The following is a 23,105-nucleotide window of genomic DNA, read 5'->3' on the forward strand; positions in this document are numbered from 1 at the left end:
GGGGGGGGGGGAGCATTACGATTTAGACGTGGACGTTTAAAATGAGGCGCACGTTGCACCGGAATTTTACAGTTCTACCGCATCGTCTCTCGCCCTCTCGCCTCTCCTTCCGCGCGAGATCACATCTGCGGATGCAATAAGTTGCGTTAGCTCCACTCGTATTTCTTCTCAGCTACCGCTACCGTAGCACCATGCATTATCATGGTAAGGACCGGGTCCAGCTATATCCTGTTGGGATCTCGAACGATCCCGACGCGCGCGCAACTTAAAGCCCCTCGTGTAGTATCGGGGATCGATTGGTTCTGGACACCTGATACGTAGCGCGGAAGAATTCCTTATCGGTCAATGGAAGGCGCGGAGACTAGATTTTCTTATTGAGTTCAATGCCACACGGTGTATTGAAATTTTAAGGGGGTATTTTCATTTGGACAGGTCAAAAAGTCGACTTTCTATTGCATATTTTTAAAATATATCTTAAGACATGTTAAAATGACATGTTGGGGTATAACAAAATAACAGAGATATAGCTGATTCAAGTAAAGGCCGATTTGATAATCGTACCTTTAATGTTCAAAATTTCCCTTTTTACTTTTTTCAAAATTTCCTTTTTTACTTTTTTTAGCGTCAAAATAGGTATTGAATGGAATAGTGAGGTTGAGAAAATAGGATCAAATTCTCTACTCAAGATGCTTCTAAACATATATATTGCGGTAAAAGATACAATTAAAATCGTAAATTTCTAAGCCGTCTACGTTTTTAACAAAGAATTTTAATCAATTTTACGAATTATGGCTTTAAATGGCCATCAAGATTACTCAACAAGTGGAAATATTTTAAAATGCAGAGCGCATTGATAAGTTAGAGTCTCAATCCTCAGAAGAAATAAAAGAGGTTAGAAGATCTTGTAAAGTAGAAAAATCAGCTTTGCACGTAGTCTATGTGGAAGAGGAATGTGGAAGATAGACGATGTATGGTGCAAGAGTAACAGATTAAGAATTGCAAAAGCCTATTATTTCTATTGAAATTGTATTGAAAACTTTAAATGTCATTTTTCTTAAAACAAAGTCTCGCAAATTAATTGCCATGATATCTTAAGACGAAGATATTTGATCGACTCTACTTTACAAATATATAAAGTTATTATCCCCACCACGATGAAGTTTATATCTTTAATATTTTACTTTTTAAGAACTTACTTTTTAAGAACTACACAAAAGTTAAGAAAAATTAGCTAAAAAACAATTTTTCTCTACTACATTGTGTTGTTTTGTAAAAAGTTAATGTTTCTTCTTTGTCGTATTAGAGATGATAGTTACAAGTTGAAAGTTTTGCCGTTTTAGTTTCAGAAGTCTAACAACATTCGGAGTTGTGGCAACCGCCCAAGCAATTTTCCTACATAGCACTAAATTATTTATAACTTTATAATTACTGAAAGTAATGATATATAGAAGTTACTATACAGCTAAAATATAAATAAATGTTACAGTTAAAATAGATAAATGTTCATATAAAACCACAGAGTGTATGTCTTATAATTTCTTAAAAAAAAAAGAAATTCTAAAAATCACTAATAAAATTGTTTTAAAAATAAAAATACCCTTTTAAATATGATATATTTTCTTTCTTTTTTTCTAATTATATTGAGTAATATAGATTTTTGGTCGCTAAATATAAATTTGACCGCAAAAAATGTTTCTATCACAATTCTCGAAATATTAACGTGATGGAGACATTTTACGCCCAGATAGTATTCAGCAACCAAATATCTACAAGAAATGACTTATTGTACATTAATGTAAACAAAAAGATTATTTTTTTGTTATTCAGTGTTATCGAATTTGTCAAAAGTATGATTTTCAGTAATCTATCACTTAATCATAATTTAATATGTATGTTATAATTTTTCATATGCACAATATTAAAATATAATATTTTATAATTTGTGATATTGATAACTCGTATAGAAAATTTCTTGAGATCCAATTAGGATCAAGTTCGATTTTGCAAAATAATTATTATTTCTGGTTAGAAATGTAACGTTTAAAATATGCGGTTCTAAATGGGAAATTCAAAGAATTCCCAATATTTTTTCTGGTCTTCATTTTATATTAAAATTGAACAAAACGTATATAAGTTGATTTTCTAAATTATTCTAGTATACAGAAGAATATTGAAAGATATTTTACTTTTTGTTTTTTTATTGAATACAATAGTTGCTATACGAGCTAAGCTATAATGAGATTTCCTGTTTAAAATTATAAAAATATATCTACATTACCGACTGAAAAAGTGCGAGTTATAATAATAAAGTTTCGAATTTAAATAGAGAATATATATTTGGAATTGGAGAATAGAATTTCCAATTAGTATCGTACTGAGATAATCAACGTTGGGTGTGCTAACTAAAATATTTTGTTTGGGAAAATCTTGAGAAATTTTAACGCGGAATGTATAGTTGCATAGTGGTCGCAATTTCACGAAATATTCTACAACATTTAAATTTATTTTGTTATCACTGAGGTGTCAGATGCAGTAAGTACAGTTGAACTAAGTTGTTCAATCAGCAGCTGGATAAAGGCTGTTGTTTTGTTGCAAGATTTACATTTCCATCAGACGCACGCATCGAGAAATTTACGCATCGCGAATTAACTAACGGTGTTCCGGCTGAAAGCACTTGTTTTCGTTGCGGTTTTCATACGCGATGCACATCCCGGGAAAGTGCGCTAAGGCGCACGCCGGAGTTTCGTTCGGGATTTGCGTGCGGTGATAAATCTGTGTAAAGCGAGACAATGTAATAGCGTATAGTAACTGTACGCCATTCGGAATTTCTGCCTCCGTTCGTACAATCCACACGAAATATGGGTTATACAAAGAATGATAAAATGGATGAAACCGACATTCGGCGATAGAGTGATTCTGCCGGTCGCTTTTCCAGAATTTTGGCTTTACGATCTGTCGGGGATCTGGTCGCATGGAGATCGAATGAAATTCCGGGGTAAATCGATACGTATAATTACAAATGGTGCTTTTATGGTTGATTCGTTTGCGAGTTACGGCCCTTTAAAGTCTCGACACGCTCGACATTGCTGAATGCCACAGAGGATCACGTTCTGCTTTACGGACTGACGTACCATACACCGAACAATGCATGCTGCACGCCGGGGGAGTTAGAGTGCCAGCTGAGCGAAGGACCACGTGGTCGTTGACAGAAAGCGCGCTGACGTAGACGGAGTAAGGACATGGGCCGTACTGAAGAAACTCGTGACCACGTTCTTTAGAGTGTTAAAAAATAGGACTCAAGATTAGTAGATTAATAGATAGTATTTGCTAAACTGAATAAAAAATACTTAGTAGGCTTGAATCGAAAAATTAACTCTTTCAGAATTAGAAGCAATTTTCGATTTTGATGAAGTATATGATTTGTTTGCTTATATTATTACATGCGTCGTGGAAATAAAAGAGATTATCTCTCACAACATTTTTATTACCATATTTACAAACACGGTGTTCGACATGTTCCTCTTCCATTTCTATATACAATTCATAATAATAAGGGATTATTTTATCATTTTTTTCAATTCGGAATATTAGACATTCGTCCTTGTGATCTATGATTACACATACCAGGTCTGTAAATATGAAACCGGAATTTATAGTTACCGTCAATGTAGTCACTGTCAAACCGCGTCATTGGCGCCATTTCCTTGTTGACATCTTTGACAAAGATTTTCAACTCACAACAATATAAATTTCATACAACAGCATAGTTTGTAATAGCGTTGAACATGTCGAATTTTGTGCCTGGAAACTACGATTTGCGGACAGCATTGATTTTCTGTTACCATTTGAAGAAAACTGCTGCAGAATCGCATCGAATGCTTGTCGAAGTTTACGGTGAGCATGCTCTTGGTAAATCACAGTACTTTGAGTGGTTTAAAAAATTCAAAAGTGGTGAATTTGACGTGAGAAACGAAGACGTGGAAGACCACCGAAAAAGTTTGAAGACAGCGAATTGCAAGCATTGTTGGATGAGAATGATACTCAAACGCAACAACAACTCGCGGATTAATTAAATGTGACACGAGAAGCCGTCTCCATACGTTTGAAAGTCATGGGAAAAATCCAGAAGATGGGAAAATGGGTTCCACATGAACTGAATGAAAGACAGCAGGAAAACCGAAAAACCACTTGCGAAATGCTGCTCGCCAGGTACAAAAGAAAGTCATTTCTCCATCGAATTGTGACTGGCGATGAAAAGTGGATATATTTTGAGAATCCTAAGCGTAAAAGATCATGGGTAACTCCAGGCGAACCATCGACATCGACTGCAAGGCCAAACCGCTATGGACGGAAGACAATGCTCTGTGTTTGGTGGGATCAGAAGGGTGTGATCTATTATGAGCTGCTAAAACCTGGCCAAACCGTTAATACTGAACGCTACCGACAACAAATGATCGATTTGAATCAAGCTTTGCGTGAAAAACGACCAGAATATAAAAAAAGGCAACACAAAGTGATTTTGCTTCATGATAATGCACCATCACACACAGCAAAACTGGTCAAGGAAACGATTGAGGCGTTTAGTTGGGAAATACTTTCGCATGCGGCTTATTCACCAGACTTGGCTCCGTCCGATTACTATTTATTTGCATCGATGGGACACGCACTTGCTAAGCAGCGCTTCATTTACGAAAATGTACGAAAATGGCTCGATGACTGGTTTGCCTCAAAAGAGCAACAGTTTTTTTGGCGTGACATCCACAAATTGTCAGACAGGTGAGAAAAATGTATAGCTACCGATGGCCAATACTTCGAATAAAATATTTTTTATCATTTTCATACAATAAACGTGTATTTTCTATACAAAAATTCCGGTTTCATATTTACATACCTGGTATGTTCAATGTTACACAGCTATGAGATGATCTTTTGTTTTTACGCTATGTAATAATATAAGCGAACAAGTTATGTATGCATTAGTACCAAAAGCATTTCTAACTTTGAAGTTGAATTTTTGACTCATGTTCACTTTTTATTTAGTTTGTACTATTTGTTTTCTCTCTCTCTTCATAAGTCTTGAATTATTTTTTTAACACACTGTATCTTACTAGATCGCTACCTTTCGCCGATCTATCTGTTGGAAAGTAAAATAAATTTGTAGCGTAATGAAGGCAATAGCCCTCTAATCTTTTATACGGTAAATTTTATAGCGTAAGTTTGTTAGTATATGATAACAGTATGTATTTGGTGACTGCATGTGTAAGAAAATTTTTATCGTGAAAAAAAGCGTTCTCGTGTAACGTGCTAAAATCCTGTTACGCAAAAGGCTGTAAAAGTAAATGTAAAACACAACCTGGAACAAGTTTTTTTCATAAGTTATTATTTGCATTAATATTTTTAATTATCAGGAGACGTGATAGCGACACAACATTTAAAATTAGGACATAAGATGTTTTGAAGATGTCTTTAAGATGCCTATTTCAACGTCTTCAAGACGTCTTTAAGACGTCTTTTAGACGCCTTATGTCCCGATTTTAGACGTTGTGTTGTGTAGGTTTGACTCAGCAAATGATTGTGATATTATTGACTGTTACAATTGCAATTACGCTCCTCTTAATCTTTAATTTTTTATTGATAATTTCATTACAAAAATAACAAATTAAAAATGAATTGCACTAGTTCATTGGGACAATAAGAATACGAAAGACCATACAAAAATAGCCGCTAATTTTTCACTTTGTCTTACTTTCGGCTGCAGAGGTAGCAGTCTAGTAGTATATAGAAGTTTGTGCTTGTAGCACTTGCAGGAAATCCATGTAAACATACGCGACACGTGTTACTATGGAACGCGGAAACGCTGACGCTCACGTGTAAGAAATCGAGCTGAAGAATAGGTTATCTTGACAATAGTATTACTCAGAGAGAGAAAGAGAGAAAAAGAGTGAGAAAGAGAGATGTATTGGAACTTTTCAAAATGTATCAATATTTTTTAAAGTCACACATTGAATAAAGTTAAGCGACATATTAGTAGTTAGAATTAACTTTCTTATAGGTGTATGATATTATTGTTTCGGATATTAAAAGCAATTTTCATTCATGAAATTCATTAAAATTGAGCTTATGGATAGACAAGGTACAGTAGGTCCATAATTAAAGGTTAGCAAGAGGGGCTGTGGAAACCTCTTGCAGAGATCCCAGAACTACTAATCATGATACATATTTCATATGTGGTCTTCTTACTCTACTTACTACCAGTAAATGAACTCGACACTAGAGTAAGATAAGTCACGTTGCTGCATGTTTGTATCTTGGTTATTACAAAACAAAATATACGGTTAACAGGATCTTTGCGGGCACCAACACATAAAAAAAGACTGCCTAAGTTTCAACAATCAAGTTTCTACAATCAGTCACAACAATTAGATGTCTGAGAAATTGTAACTTTGAACTTCTGAGACATGAAGTAGCTCCGGTTTCCTCTGCTTGACTGTTCCTAAATTAATAATTTCTATTTTTAATTGTCCCGATTTTAGTGAAACTCAGGAAGAAGTAATTATGTTCTAAAAGGAACATTTTGCGACATTTCATCTCTACTGTTTCTCTCACGATGAATGCAAACCAAGTACATAATCGATATACCCCTTGGACTAACTATATAGACTCGGCTTACCTCTGCGACCAATGTGTCGCACTGCTGCTTGCTATTACGTGATTGGAAAATATACATGGCGACAGAACCGTGTTGTAAGAGATTAAATATAAAATATATTCATATACAGAGTGTCCTAGACTTTCTTCCGTAATTTTTTTAGTAACGTAGAGCGGATTCAGGTGAACATAAATGTTCTATACCGTAAAGTAAATTAAATAATCACGCGCCATATGGTAGACTTGTAGTGGCAATGTGTGCTGTTATGTGTTTGTACATTAGATGAAACTGTAAGTCAAACGGTCAATTAATATTTGAAAATCTATGTGGTCATTTGCAAAATGATAGAACGAATATTGCAAAAAGATATAAAACTTTTATGTTCCCCTCGATCCGTTTTACGTTCTCACAAAAATTGTGGAGAAGAATCTAAGACACCCTGTATACACTATGTGCTTTGTTAATGTAATATTTGTTATACATCAGCCATGGTTTACGTTTTATTAACAGGTTGAACCGTGCGAACAAGATCGATCGTTAATTACGACGTCAGCGATTTGTTTGACGTATCAATTAATTATCGACTCGAGTCGGCCGAATGCGGAACTCTCCCTCTCTCTCTCTCTCTCTCTTTTTTTCTCCCTCCGAGCGAACCTCTGAAAGCGAGAAATTCGAATCGTTCGATACGGCATCAGCAGCTCTCTTTTTCCGTCGACGTCGTTGCATTTTCCCGCGAGCGTTGAAGAAGAGCCTCACTTACCGATCGGCTGTATCAGCTGGCGCAACGATGCCAGCAACGGGAGGATCAATAGAAACGGGGCCATGACAGCTTTGATTCAGACGTCCATCTCGTGCGTTCATTCACGAGGCCGGCCTGCAACAGAAAAAAGCGCATGCAACCGTATTAACAGCTCGGCCGCACTCCTCCGTGTTGAATGCACCGCAACGGGCTCTTCATGTCGCGGAAACTGGCAGTCATTATTTCGATAATCGATCAAGCATCGTCCCGAACGAACGAATGAATTCATCCGCTCTGGTTTTGTGAGCCAAGCGTCTACCTTCCGTTCTCTTTATTTCTTTTTCTTCTTTTATACAGAGTACTTGTCAGATTCTCCGCTATGCCATTTTGCGAACTATCTTTTATTTATGACGCGGCCGAAATTCAGACACGAGAGATACGTATGTTAATCCTTTGATTTACTCTCCTAAATTTCTTGAGTGAAATTTCACTCGAAATGTAGAGCTACAAAGTTAAAGTTAACAAAGTTAAAGTTAGTGGTTATCGAATAATTCGAATTTGAGTGATTTTTCATCACTTCTGTAAAGTGAGTTCTTTATTCTATAACACACGAAAAAATATAATCTTATTCTTAGCGGAATCCTTTGAATTATAGAGGATTTTACTTATACATGGATGAACATTTTCGGAATATAAGCTCGCGTGAAACTAACGATCTTCAGCACATACCTCAATTTTTGTGATTACACTTTATTGATAATGGCGATCTTGTGGAGAATGATGAGAGCTTAACCGCAATATGTTTGATCTTGCTGCGCTGAAGACCTCTAATGTGGTTCATGTTCGTCATTATTAACTTAAAGGAGAAACGAAAGAAGAGCTTCATCGAGTAAGAGGGAATAAAAGGCGGACGAAGAGAATAATGGAAGCAAAGAGACTCTTAATGAGCATCGCTTGTGCCTTTTTAGTTCTCATCGTGCCCGTAGGCTAACGCTTCGCTCCTTTGCGGATCGGAATTATAGTCGATACGCACCGCTACGGCATCGATTGTAGTTACAGCCAAGTGGTTGAGTCAGCTCGATACATGTCGCTTCTAATATGATTCATTTTGTCAATCGATTCAGAAGAATCGATAGTTATGTAATAGAATGTGAAGCATTTGGTTTTGGAATTTGATACCGATATAGGCTAAAATGATTTAAGCCGACACTTTGAATACGTAAACGTAAACGTTTAGAAAAGAAAACAATAATGAATTTTATTATTAAAACAATACGATTTGACTTAATTTCTTGCCCTTTTCAGAACAAAATAGTCAATTTTGAGATTTATGTTCAATATTTCAGCTTGATGTATTTCATATATTACATTTAAATTTATTTGCTTCTCAGTTTTTCAAATATTCATTTTCGTTGAAAATAGATACCCAAAATCGCGTTTCCTATAAAAAAACTTTGTTAAAATTTCTAGAACTTTGATATTAATTTATGCATGAAAATGGGCGGGTGGAAAAATCTAAAAAAAAATTGACATGTAAACAGTATTTGTAAATAAAATAATGTTTCAAATGCCATGTCATTTTTAGCATTCTCTTTAGAACCTCTTTATCGAAATATCCGAGATTTGTAAAAAATTTTCTCTAGTACTCAGCAAACCTGCCATTGACTTTTACTTATTGTTATGATAAAAGAAGCAAACTTCCCAACACAGAGAAATACATTATCCCAAATCTAACATCATCCTTATATCTGACTGCAGTATATAATCCTAGGAACTATTCGCGCCGTTGGCCGCGCTAGCGATAGCCGAAGTTAACAGATACACGACAAATGTGTTCTGCTGTCGCGGACGTTGATCGACGCCGACGATGTATCGACAATGTTAATCTGTCTCGTCGTAGAGCTGCGCCCACGTATATAGCCGGCCGTAACTATGTTACATCGGCGACAGCATCGGCCACGGCTAACGTAGCTTCCGTGTACGTTGACGAGAGTGATGTTCAGCCTGCGAGATAATTTTTACCGGATCTCGCTTACACGCAACGTGATTCGCGTGCATTGTGCAAAATATCGAGAGTACGCATTTACACACGCGCGCGCAAGCGATTGAAATTTTTCAGATTGCGAAATATTGATATTTTTCCGATCTTCAACGTTCGTTGAAAAAAAAATATATATATATATATTTTCCGCGAATTTTCCCAAACTCGTTGGGCAAATGTTTACCCAGATATTATGTCTAGATTACAGAATCGCGTTTACCTAGCCCGCGTCACAAACCGTCGACGACCTACAAACCGTCGAATCGCACGAACGAGAGACGTGTATCGATCAGATTGATTTCGGCGTGGAGAGCGGCTCCACGCAGACGAGAGGCTCCGCTTCAAAACCGGCCGCGTGAAACTGCACTTCGCGCATTACGGGCAAATGGAAATGGCGCGTATAATCCTCTGAAAAAGTGCGGCGCATTGCTCCGGTATGCGGCAAATCGGACCGCGAAGTGACGCATGTTGTAAATCCCTTCGCTTCATATTTCATGCCAGAAGCGTGTACGGACGCGCCGGGCATTATTTCCGCTTTCGCTACTGTCTTGACTGCCTCTCGCTCTCCTCTCTCGCAGAACTCGCTACTTTTCGGATCGCCTTTCTGTACCTGCTCCAAATGTCCGCGATGATAAACGGTCGGTCCAATCTCGTTCGAGGCACGGTTTAGAAATTATTAGCCCTGTACACTCGCGGCGAGAGCAAAAAAAGATGGAAGATTGATGCCGTTCCTTGCTTCAGCATTTTTGCGAACTTCGTATCTTCTCGCCCCACTCGACGAGACTTCGCTGCCGCCGCCGCTACTGCTGCCGGAGCGTTAATTTGCATTTTCGCGAGTACGGTTTCCGTTTCCAACTTTTACGAAGGGAGATTAATTGATGCTATTAACGTGGTAATAAGTTTAAGTTATTATTGATTAACCGGCGTTGATTTGCGGCGTATTAGGATAATTACCAGCGAGTCTTCCCAAGTTAATTAGTTATTCGATGTGTACATGCGATTGCGTGTTTTAAACGCAATCATCGTTAATTAATATCTCATACTTTAATCGGCAGCGCGGCTGATGAGCATTAAATATTAAATAAGTAGTATTAATAGTAATAAATAAATAAGTAATTAATAGTAATAAATAAATAAATAAATAAATAAAGTAGTAATAAATGAGATTAATCATTATCGAATGCAACTGCACTGAAAGGAAGTATGTTTGGAATTTGTTATTATAATCGCATAGTGAGAAAGAATTATTATTAGGAAAACCATTCTTGTAGCGAGTGTTAGCGATAATTACACCCCATACAGCAGGAATGTCCCAAATACATCATAGGGATATCACATGAAGATATCACATATCCCAAATATATCTTTAGGATATCCTTATGATATATTTTGGACACCTCTGCTGTGTGGGACGCACATAGGGTTGAATAAATTAATGTTCTTTTTTAATTGAAAATAGCTTATAAAATAAATTTAGTTCAATTAAAGATTACATAAACAAAAACTAGTATATTCAAAGTTAAGTTAACATTGAATTGTTATTGTTAAAAGTTGATTAAGCATAATATATACTATCATAATATATATTATTATAATAAATTATGCTTGAAAATTCATGAAGGACGCGGCACCAGTCTGGAAGTGAGATCAAGCAAGCATATATAAGTTTTTTGCATAATTAAATTTTTTAATCATAGCTTAAATTTATGCTTGAAATAATAAAAAGACAGTTGTCTATTAGAAAATAATCGGTGGGGAAAAAAGAGCACTGACGGTTAAAGGAACAAAAACAATTTTACTGGAATTTTTATTTTTTTTATATTGTAAACAGCGCACACTGATTTTAATATTTTTTACTATGATATTATTAAAATTATTAATATAAATATTATTATATTATAATAATTTTAATCATTATAGTTATTTTAATTTATATAAAAAAGTCAAAAGGTTAAAATTAATGCATTTTTAAATAACATAGTTTAAGTAAAAAGTTGACTCAATGAATTAATCAAGAAAGGAAGAATAAGGACCTGTTAAGAATCAACACACAGATGTGATAGCGTGATTAACTAATTAAAACCATAAATTATTAATGTCTGTTCTTACAGATGTACAAAGAAGAAATATTTATTTTTATTCAATAAAATATAAATCCATATGCGTTTCAGTCGTTCAATGGACCCTCCATGAATTAAGTTTAAGTTATTAAACATTTAACTTTTTAACTTAACTTTTAACTGATTAATTAAATATAATCTTAACATAATTTTTACTACAATATTTTCTCCACGTATTTGGCGCCGAAAATGACAATAATTTTAATGAGATCAACAATTTTTTTTTTCTAGCGTGATATTACGTCGCGCTTTTACATTGGATGTGCGAAAAGATTTGCTGCAATAATCGAAGTCATTGGTCGAAAACGTTTTATCCACGCTTTATATCCATGATACGCGTTTCCGTAGCACTGGCGAAAGTTTTTGATTGCGATCGTAAAAATATATATTCCGACGAGGAAAATCTCGAGAACACACCGGGAAATATCATTTCGCGGGCGAATGCCATTCTTCTAAGTTTACAGTCACACACTCGGCCGATGTACCGCGCGACGACAGAACGTAAGAGCGTACGTAATGGTCGAATTAGCCCCGCAACTTGACGATCGGCGGCAGGTCGGCGTTGTAAAATTCCGAAAGCTGGGGAAAGCGGGTTAGCGGTGCTCAACACCGAGGACAATAAAACCATTTCCGAGGACGCCGATTCTTCGTGAAACTTCCGGGACCGGGCGTCGGTTCTCGGGGAGTGTCGAGTGGCACCCGGGAAATTCCCGAGGCGTGTAAGCGCCGGGAAGAAAATTCGCTTATCGATCGGCGGCCGCCGAGCGGGCCTCGCGTTAATAATTCGCGAGAGCGGGCTGTGACACGATGAATGCAAATCGCGCGGAGACGCCGCATGAATATTCGCGACTCGCCACGGGCGCGATTTACAATCCGCCAGATAAGATACGTATCTTTTGTGTGTACACAGGCTGGCCACGAAAGCGACGTGTGCTCTGTATGCGGGAAAACGAGTCGCATTCCGCGCGACCCGCACGCGAAAGCGAACGCGTGTCGGGCGAACCACGAAACGTGAAATATTAAACGTTTCACTCGTTACTGGTCGAATCCATCCCATGTGCGTCGGGCTTCGTTTGCGTAAATGTTTACTGACAGTGGTGGTCAGCTGGAATATTTTTCGCGGAATCTATCGGAATCCTACACGTGTTCCTCTACCTCTAATTCCACTGAAAATTTAACGGATCAGACTGAGCTAAAAATCACCCATACTCCATTGTCACTATTTTTAGCTCCAGATACTCCAAATAATATTAAATGAATGTCTTTAAGTGGACATCGATAGGAAAGTTTAATGACCAAAATATTCAAATTACATTATATTGGGAGTACAAATTAGTTCGGTCCGTTTTCAAAAGATTAATTGGAAGAAAAGTGCAACTGAAGCGCATCGAATGCTTGTAGAAGTTTATGGTGACAATGCTCCAACTGATAAATCATGTAGGGAATGGTTTCGACGTTTCAAGAATGGTAATTTCAGCGTTGAAGACAAGCCTCGCTCTGGACAGCCAAAAAAATTCGAAGCCAAAAGAATTGGAGGCATTACTCGATGAAGATCCGAGTCAAACGCAAGAGGAGCTTGCAGAATCATTGGGAGTTGATTCGTTTGAGCCGTGCATTACGAGAAAAACGGTCGGAATACGAGCAAAGATATGACAAAGTTATTCTTCTGCATGATAACGCTCGGCCTCATGTCGCAAAAGTCGTAAAAAATTATTTGGAAACGCTCAAGTGGGATATTTTACCGCACCCGCCGTATTCGTCGGACATTGCTCCTTCTGATTACTTGTTCCGACGGATGTAGCACGATTTGACAAGTCATCGGTTCACTTCTTTCGCAGAAATCGAAAATTGGCTCCTAACTTGGATCGCCTCAAAAGACGAGACATTTTTTCGAGATGGAATTTGAAAATTGCCTGAGAGGTGGGAAAAAATAGTAGCCAGCGATGGACAATACTTTGATTAATCTGTTCATTCATTTTGTTCTGAAATAAATGCATTTTTGACCACAAAAAAACGGACCGAACTAATTTGTACTCCCAATATTATTATTGTTAGAGTACTGCCTTACTTTCCCAGATGAGTCTATGTATTGTGATCTTATATTGGTGTGTGTTTACTCAGGAGTCTAAATAGAAAATTTATAATTGTAAATCATCGAATGATGTACATAATATGTGTAATTTAAATTTATGAATCTTATTTATTGTGCTTAGCACAAAGTGGAATAACAGTGAATAATTATCCATCGTATAAATATCACAATTTGTATAATCAAAATGTATGAAAAGATGATGCTGGTTTTATTGGAATCTAAATTAAAAGATAGAGCAATTATCCGAGCAAAATGTATGCTAGTAGAGCAGATTTCAAGACTAGTAGCTAGATAGTAATGATTAGATAACTTTTCTAGCCAGTCACTAGCTCGTGATTGGCTAAATATTCCTACTCAGTCTTTTGAATGTCCGGACTATCTAGTAACAATACCAATTACATAAATAGTGAAAAAGATTACACAATAATGAGGTAGAAAATTATCGATAAATCCTGAATAGAAATTGAATATCAGAACTGTCTAGTACTTATACTAATTATAGTTACAAGTTATTTTTTGTATCTAGTTACTAGATAATTTTTCTGATACAGCCACTAGGGGGAAGTGAGCATTACATTCCTAGCTAGCGATGTAAGACCCAACTTTTCTGTGTCATTACTAGTCGATCACTCAGATCACAGATTCAATTTCTACTCGAGTACATTGTAATAAATGAGAGAAGTGGACCAATATTAAATTTATAATTTTGTAAATTTTTCCCGATAGTTTTGAATGAGTCTCGTGGCATATGCGGAAAATTTCAATATCGGAAGCATGGAAAATATAATTGTAATGTTACATTTGTTGAAAATAAATGATTTGCTATATTTCAATGGAACAATGCTTGATAATAATATATGTGTTATACTGTCATAAATTTCATTTTATAAATAAATACGTTAAATAAAGTGAATTCTAAAACTCGTTTGTTTCTATTCCGTTTTGGACTGCTTCTACTAATATTAAATGTCAATATGTAAACATGTCAACATATAACAAGTATCGATCGACTAATAGCATAGGGGAGGCCGGGGCTAATTGGTTACCGGAATAAGTTGACAAAATCGATTATTTATACTATTCTTTATCAGATTTCAGAATCAAACAAACAGAAATTTCAAAGTCTTTGACATGTTTAAAAATTTTGCTTGCTTAATTTTGTAATTTGTTAGAAAATAATAGAAATAATCGGTCCAACTAGCGTCGGTTTCCCCTATAATACTAAAAAATATATTAAAAGAACGGTCATGTATAATTGATAAAATTATAAAACTAAGCAAAAATTGTATCTTTTATATCTAATTTGTTCGAATATATATTTTTTTCATTTCTAAGAGCATACGCGGGTGACAATAAAGAATATAATTAAGAAAACCCAAAATTGCTATGACGGTTAATTTTCCATATTTTTATAAAATTAAAGTAATATAATGCGACATAGAAATTCATTGCACAGCTTGTCCTCGTTAATAACTGGTTTCTGTTTTCATTTACTGTTCAGCGACATATAATGATACTTTCGTTATTATATTATTTACAATATATATTCCCTTGCATAAGGATCTTGTTAATTTTTTCGATATCCATTATTTTAAATATATTGTAGATTCATCAATTTAATAAGGCGAAGCTTTAATAGATATTCACTTATTATTTAGGTAGAAATATATTAGGCAAGCTTTTTTGTTGATATTATTATAGTATATTTAATTTTATTATAGTTATATTTATATTCATAAAATTTGTGAAAAAATGTTTTGCTGAAAATATTTTATAATATTTAATATAATATATATTAAAGAGCTAGAATAATATAGATTACATTTAGAATAATTTTTTTTTTAGTACAGGAATACAAGAGGAAGTAAAAACTTCTTTCCTACTCATACATATTATGGTTCTATATATATTATTAGCAAATTATGTTTTCAGGTTAGATTTTAACATAAACGTACGACCACATATATTATAGTATGTAGATTTATCTAAGGAAGTAATATACTATTGAGATTTATCTAAGGAAGTAATATACTATTGACAAAGAATTATGTATAAAGTTATTTGAACATTTTCGGCATTAAACTTTTATCGATAAAAATCTATTTGAATACATTCATTTGTCACTATTTAGAGTTTTTTTGTTAAAATTAGTGATAATAGATAAGGAATGGTTTTCGAAAATTTATCCACGAATTAACTGAATAAGTAAAACTAAAAAAATAATTTATTAATTGTACTGTTGGATAAATTTGAATTTTTTTACCACACGAATGCGAATAGTTATATCAGATTTAGTTTTGGCCGTTAAATATTTGGCCACTATTTTTGGTCGTTGTTTAAATTTGGCTATCACATCACAATTTTGAGGAAAATGAAATCAGCAAGACTAGAAATTAATTTTTCGACGGATTTCATAATGTTGTTGAAGCAATAGAAAACTTCTTTTAAATTTTATTAAAGTGCCAACTACATACTTTTTACAATAATAATTATCTTTAATAAAGAATTTTTTGAAATAATAATCACAAAGTAATACTCATCAGAAATTAAAGACAAGCTCATTATAATACTCTTAAAAGAAGAATTTATTCTTTTTATAAGAATATTAAAAAACTGTTGAAGAAAAAGTTCGGTCCTACGCGGCAAAAATATCGAAATTTTTTAAAATTTAATATTCTTGATTGAAATGCAAATTTTATTAGAATTTAGAATATATCCTGTATAAAACTGAATGAATCTACCATAGATATGATGAATCTACCATAGATTTGCAGATATATAAATTTATGAAGTAAACTTGAATCAAGTTAGTTTTAGTTGAATGTAGTATATATATTTCAATGTTTAGCGGAACATTCAATATCCGGCACTAGTTGCAGCGTTCGTCATTTTTCGACACTTTTATGTGCATGGCATCAAAATATTAATGTGTGTGTGAGGGGGGGATTTATAAATTATTTATTAACTATTTATAAATTGTTATTCATTACTTATTTATTTATTTTAAATCCTAATCTTTGTATTTGATAAAATTTAGTGCAAGAGTGCTGAAAACAGGCCAAGTTCGTACTGGATGTTTTACCTAATATTGTTTAAGAAATTGAATGTCAGGGATGCGCAGTTATATCCGAGCCGGGTCGAATTTACGCGCGCAACTCGTCGGAATTTCCGTCTCACGAGAATAGGCGCGTTTATATTTTCTGCTTCTAGCATCTCACGCGCCTCGCGTTGATACTAATTTGGCGCTTCGTTCCCGAATGTTCCCGACACTCGCAATAAAGATCCCGGCGGTGGTTCCACGTCGCGAAAATCAGCGAGATTTATGTCCATTCGCCGGAGCGTTTCTGTACGTAATCGCGTAATAAAATGTGATGGGAAGTCGCGCGGCTGACATTGTTCCACGACGAAAATTCCAGGCGTCTTATAAGCGTTCACAGGGCTGCGCGAATTGCTCGCGACCAGGAGATATTTGACTCAGCCGTATTTGTGCACGTCGGGCTTGGAATAATTCACGAGCCCGTGGTTTGCGACCGCTACAGGTTTAACACGTATGGTTTAATACGCCGAATGCCACGGCGAATACCACTGTCGGCTGCGCGACGTTTGACATTGACGGAATTTTGATGCAGTCCGCGCGGGGTTATCGCATACTCGTTGTTCCCGCCGAGAAGACGCCATGTCGACGGCGCCGTCGGTGTCGATGGCGTCCGCGTCCCATTTCATACTAATTAGCCGGTTAACGCTGCTTGATGCGGACACGATAGATAAATAAATTCTCGTCGACGTAACAACCGGCATTCGCGTAAAATGGATTAAAAACAAATCGTATGGTAGCGAATGCGCGACTTTTGTCTGGACTTTTGTGTTGACGCGCGAGCGCGCACGACGTGTGTGGAGAGCGACAGAAATCCCATCGTACTTTTATATCCGGCTTAAAATGAAAAAAAAAAAGAACGGTATCGAAATGGGAAACACGCGGCCGAAACAGGCGTTAAGCTCGTACGACGGAACGCGCGCGTGCATGCGCTGACGACGGCCAAAAACTCCCCTGTCGAAATACCGCCGCAAATCATTCGGGCCGGCTGGCGAAATAACACTGTTAATCGGGAACGAAATTATTCCGTCGGCCTGGGTAGCTATTTACCGTCCGTGCAGGCGCGTTCTCTCACGTCGCGTCGTGTTGCGCGACGCACGCACAAGAGAAAGGAAATAATGAAACGCACGAGAATTACTCGAGAAGTATTATTCGAGCGTTTCAATGCGCGCCTGATCCGCGATTAATCCGTCGCAATTTACGCCTCGGCGGCCGGCCAGTTCCGTAAATTTGCGGCCCGCAAATCAATGATAATCCCTGGTTCGATATATATATTACGTACGCGGCCATGAATTTGTAACGCTTTTGTAAACGGCCCGCTTTGTCGGCCGTCCGAAGGCGCGGTGGATGCTTTATGTAGAAGTTACCGAGATGACCGCATTCTCTCAGAGAGAACATGATGATGTGACTATGCAGGTGACAACTATAGGCGAGTTTTTTAATTCATCGATGGATCCATCGCATGATGCATAAATACAGCGAAACATTGCATTTGCGCATCATGCGATGGATCCATCAATGAATTAAAAAACTCGACCTATATGAATGTTTCAAAGTTGGAAACATTAAAAGTAATGCGTTACTGTTTCCGTTACTTTTCGTAAAGATAAACTCGTTATAATAATTTAACTCGTATAATACTCGTATACTAATAATTCGTATACTATAATAATTTTACTCGTTATTAATTTGAAAAGTAACTCGTTATCATTATCGTTACTAAGAAAGTAACGTTTCGTTACTTTTTTATAACACTAAAAAGAAATATGAACAAGCTATTCAAAATTGCAATAATCTTCACTCAGAGAACTAATATTTATTTATTTTATCTTCTTGTCTTTTATTATTCTTTACACAAAAATTATTGTTAGTACAGAGACAAATTTTGCAATTTGGTTCTTAAAAATTGTTTAATAAATTCAATAATAGATATACTTAATATATATACATGGTGCGGCGCCAAAATCCGGACAAAATTCAATTTGAAATTCTCGCCGTTCTATACCACTGGTAGATGTCGCGATTAGCGTTCAAATAGCTTGACGCATGTACTAAACCATCATAACCTCGAAACAGTCGTAATGTTGAAACCAAGTGCGGAGTATAACCGAAGAGCCGCGATTATTGAAAGTGTTCGCGCTGGACGCTCGGCGACAGAAATCATTCGGTTCTTCGGGTACCCGAGATCGACTGTGTATGATGTCATCACAAAGTACAATGAGTGGGAGAAGTCCAACGAAGGTTTTGTAACATCATCCAGTAAGGGTGACGTCATGCCACCGCATTTCTTTAACAAAGGGGAAAATGTCACAAAAGAAGTTTATTTGCGTGTTCTGACAAATGTAGTGAAGTCGTAGATGGAAACTGTGTCGTCTGGAAAGCCGTATGTTTTCCAGCAGGACAGTGTGCCCGCCCACACAAGTCATTTGGTGCAAAATTGGATGTCGGACAACGTCGACATGTTTTGGTCGAAAGAATTCTGGCTTCAACAGCCCAGATTTGTATCCTCTGGACTTCTATGTATGGAGCGTAATTGAAAGGATCACGAACAAGTCCAGACATCCAAACGTCGCATCATTGAGAGCCGCTATCGAAGCGGCATTCACCGATATGGACCGTGACACATTAAAGCGCGCCTGCGCACGCTTCAGACCGAGAATGGAGGCGGTCATTCAAGCAAGCGGGGGATATATTGAGTAAATGTGTTCTTTATGGCCTTACAAACAATGTGGTTAAAAAAATTCTGTAAACCTTTTCGTTTTTGCAATAAAAAATATGTTTGGAAAAAATGTATAATTTGTCCGGATTTTGGCGCCGCACCCTATATATACATACATACATATATATATATATATATATATATATATATATATATATATTTAACCTAACCGGCGAAAATTTTTGGAAAAATATTTGCTAGATCAAATTAAATATGTTTTAATTTCATCACTTTAGAATTATTTGTTTAAAACATTAAGTTTTTCTGACTTTATGTCTCGTGGATTTCCTAATCAGAATTCATAATTCCTTTAGGTAGTCTATCTGGATCCCAATTAGATCCTGTTTTCTATGTGGGTATATAAGTTTACAGTATATAAGAGATCAAATATATATATATTTGTAAAACATTTACGTTTATAAAATTTATGTTAATATACATTTCTTATCAGTAGCTCTATTTTGTGATCTTTAAGGATAGTATCATTATTGTTATGTTGTCATTATGTAACTTTTTTACTATATATTATATCTGTGCAACGACAACGTAACTTTTAACATTGTGAAATGACGAGTGAAATCAATTGAAAAAATAAGTTTGTACAAAATTTGTAAAAGAGATAAAGTTGCAAAAATAATAATCTTAAATAAAATTCCATTGCATTTTACATTTTGCAGATTCATTGATACACTAGTATAAGAATATTAATATTATTGATCGGCTTCTCTCGTCGTTCAGAAATATCCAGGTAAAGTTGAAAAATAAGTACACAGAGAGAACGATTTGTTGAATCAAATAAATGTTTCTTTGGAATAGTCCAAACAAATTTTTTAGTTGACACAACAAAAATATTTCTTTGGAACTAAGCCGCAAATAAATACTTTTGTTGCGTCAAATAAAATTTTGTTTAATCAATCAAATAATTTGTTTGGATTATTCCAAGGAATATTTTCAAATGTTTATTTGATTCAACCAAATCGTTCTCTCTGTGTAGTTTACGACATATTTCATATCTTGTAGTAGACGTTTCATATCTTGTACTAAAGATATTCAAGAGGCAGTAGATGTTCATTGGGAGAAATTTAGTATAAGATATGAAGTATCTTGTAGATATTTTTTACTGAAAAGCATCTGGATAAAATATAAAATATCTAAAAAAGATATTAATTGTTCAATAATTTTATCCTATTACTTTCATGCGCAGAATGACTAGAGGAATTAATCTGTGTTAAAAACACCATATGATTCCATTAAAAAAATTGAAGTTGACTATTAAAACGGAACACCCTGTATGTGTCGTTGATCTCTCGTAAGAGAAATCGTTGCACCTCACTTGCATGTGTTGGCAGCGAATGTGTTAACACATTGCAGATCCGAGCACGAAGTTGTAATTGGAGAAAATCGGGACGGGATCGAGAGAAGCTGAAAGATCGAAGGAGAGAAACCTAAAAAGTGGTAACTATATCGCGACGAGCAACTAAGCAAACTCTGATGTAACCGCGTAACGTTGTCCAAGCGTTCAAATCGTTCAAGCGTCACGGATACTCCCGTGGAAAGTTAACCGGGACTTAAAGGAAAGCACGAGAGAACTTACGTTAATCCGATTACGCGTGATACGAGATAGGGAAGCGGGTTCGGCAGGTCGTCCTTAAGCGGCGCAACTTGCATCGTTTTGCATCATCGCGGTCTTCTCACTTAAACGCTACATCGACTATCCGGTGTTAAGTGGCAGATGAAAGATTAATAAAACCCGAATGCGATGGGAAATTGACGATTCAGAAACTTTACGAATTCGTCGTAAATAAAAGACAAAGATATTATCTGCTATGAAGTAGATGTCTTAATAAAGTGGATATTTATGAAATATTAATTTGAGGTATTTTCACTTCGATACACTTTTTATGGGACAGTTTCTAGGAAGAGTTTAATTTGATGAGAATTTCACAGTGACGTTTGTTTACATGAATTAATTATATAGTTTAAATAGTAGTACAAATTTAGTAGTTTACAAATTTTTGATACTTTTTAATACAAAAAATGGAAATAACTTTTTAATATATTTTGGAGTGTTGAATTTGAATTTGTCGTCAATTTATCGGATTAAATTTTTTAGATATAGTATGTTGATAACATTATTAATTGCTGCATTTAAATAGTTGATGACTATGTTTCTATAGATTTTGAATGCAAAACTTAAACAAAATATATTTTTAACATGCCTGCAAAAGAAGCTACAATGTGGGCATTTAAAAACGTTATTAGATGAATGTCTTAGTGAAATTAGTGATGAAATAAATATTTTCATAAAATGAAAATAAATAAATAAATTGAAATATCTTTATTCTTCTTTTAACTCTGACATAACCATTTTAATTGCTTAAAGTTAAAAAATAATTGATGTAACAAATAGACACGTGATATTAACTATTAACTGATATCTCGGCAAGTAAGTACTGTTTAAACTGTCGTCATCAGCTTGTAAAATTTTGATGTTCCAGCATTTACTATCACTTTGAATTTTATTCGAAACTTGTGTTATAACTAATAATATATAAAATTTAGAATACCACCATGTGCTTTTAGGATAAATATAGATCTGTATTAATTGATTAATTAAGAAAAACGGATGCAACTATCACTATTAGGACATTTATTTACATGGTTTCTTACTTTACATGGTTTCTTGGGAAACAAACAAAGTAACAACTACAGACAAATTATTGAAATTATTGAAAAATCATATCACGAATAGGAATATGTATGAAAATCCATTATTCGCATTCACACTTAGATTTCTTTTTGAATAATTTGGGTGTGACAAATGATGAGCAACACGAGCGTTTCCGTCAGGATTTTATGATAATTGAGAAAAGTTATCAGGCATATTGGGATGAAAACATGCTGAGCGATTACTGCTGGAGTCTAATACGTAAAAAGAATTGGAATTCATTTAAAAAACGAAGAATAAATCCTACACATTTCTGATTTATATTTCCTGATTTCGAAAAAAATACACCATACTATATTGAAAAAATGCTTATTCTTATATCTCAGAAACTTAACTTGACCTTATAGGGCCTCATAAAATTACTTTGATAGCAGATTTGAATTTAGTATCGAAAATTACTCTAGAAACAGTTTTTATATGCTCTTGTATTTTATTATTAATATTATTATCGCGCGAATTAGAGAAAACTAGGCCATAAAGGTATATTATTCATACACTATTTTCCTATATTTATTTTGAGAGAAACAGTGTATATAAAATCGCTAAGTAGTCTTTTTAGAACGTACACATCTTTTCTGTGAGTTTTATTAAAATCGAAAAAAATATTATAGTTAAAAAACAGAAAAAAAATTGATTTAATAGTTGAATCTATTTTTTTTTTTTAGTTTGTGGTAGTAACACGCCAGGTTTAAAATAAATGAAGAAGATAATTAACATAGTAATTTTACTTTATTATTTTTTCTTTCATAATTGCCGAGAAGAAGAGGAGGATTTGCAGTTGAGAGTTAGTTCTGGACTCTTACTTTCAAGGGAAAACCAAACGTTTCGATGGATAGGTGTTAGTAATATCTGAAAACAAAGGTGAACCCGAGATCAAGTCATGTTGCGGTTTCGCCACCTTATCCCGAAAGAGGAGCCGTTGG

At 35.2% G+C, this 23,105-nt stretch overlaps 1 protein-coding gene across 2 annotated transcripts in view; it reads right to left on the bottom strand.

The window, feature by feature from the left end:
• Positions 1-23,105, bottom strand: part of LOC116852679 (neurotrimin-like) — a 209,288-nt gene that overhangs the window by 90,886 nt on the left and 95,297 nt on the right. For both annotated transcript variants that reach the window (XM_032833292.1, XM_032833362.1), the window contains exon 2: positions 7,410-7,523. In XM_032833292.1, coding sequence (XP_032689183.1) covers positions 7,410-7,473 — 64 coding nt within the window. In that variant the 5' untranslated portion in view covers positions 7,474-7,523. The remainder of the gene's footprint in view (positions 1-7,409; positions 7,524-23,105) is intronic.

The sequence above is a fragment of the Odontomachus brunneus genome, unplaced genomic scaffold (genome assembly GCF_010583005.1).
Source record: "Odontomachus brunneus isolate Ranch 3 - 2012 unplaced genomic scaffold, Obru_v1 Obru_scaffold_001, whole genome shotgun sequence".
Taxonomy (NCBI): domain Eukaryota; kingdom Metazoa; phylum Arthropoda; class Insecta; order Hymenoptera; family Formicidae; genus Odontomachus; species Odontomachus brunneus.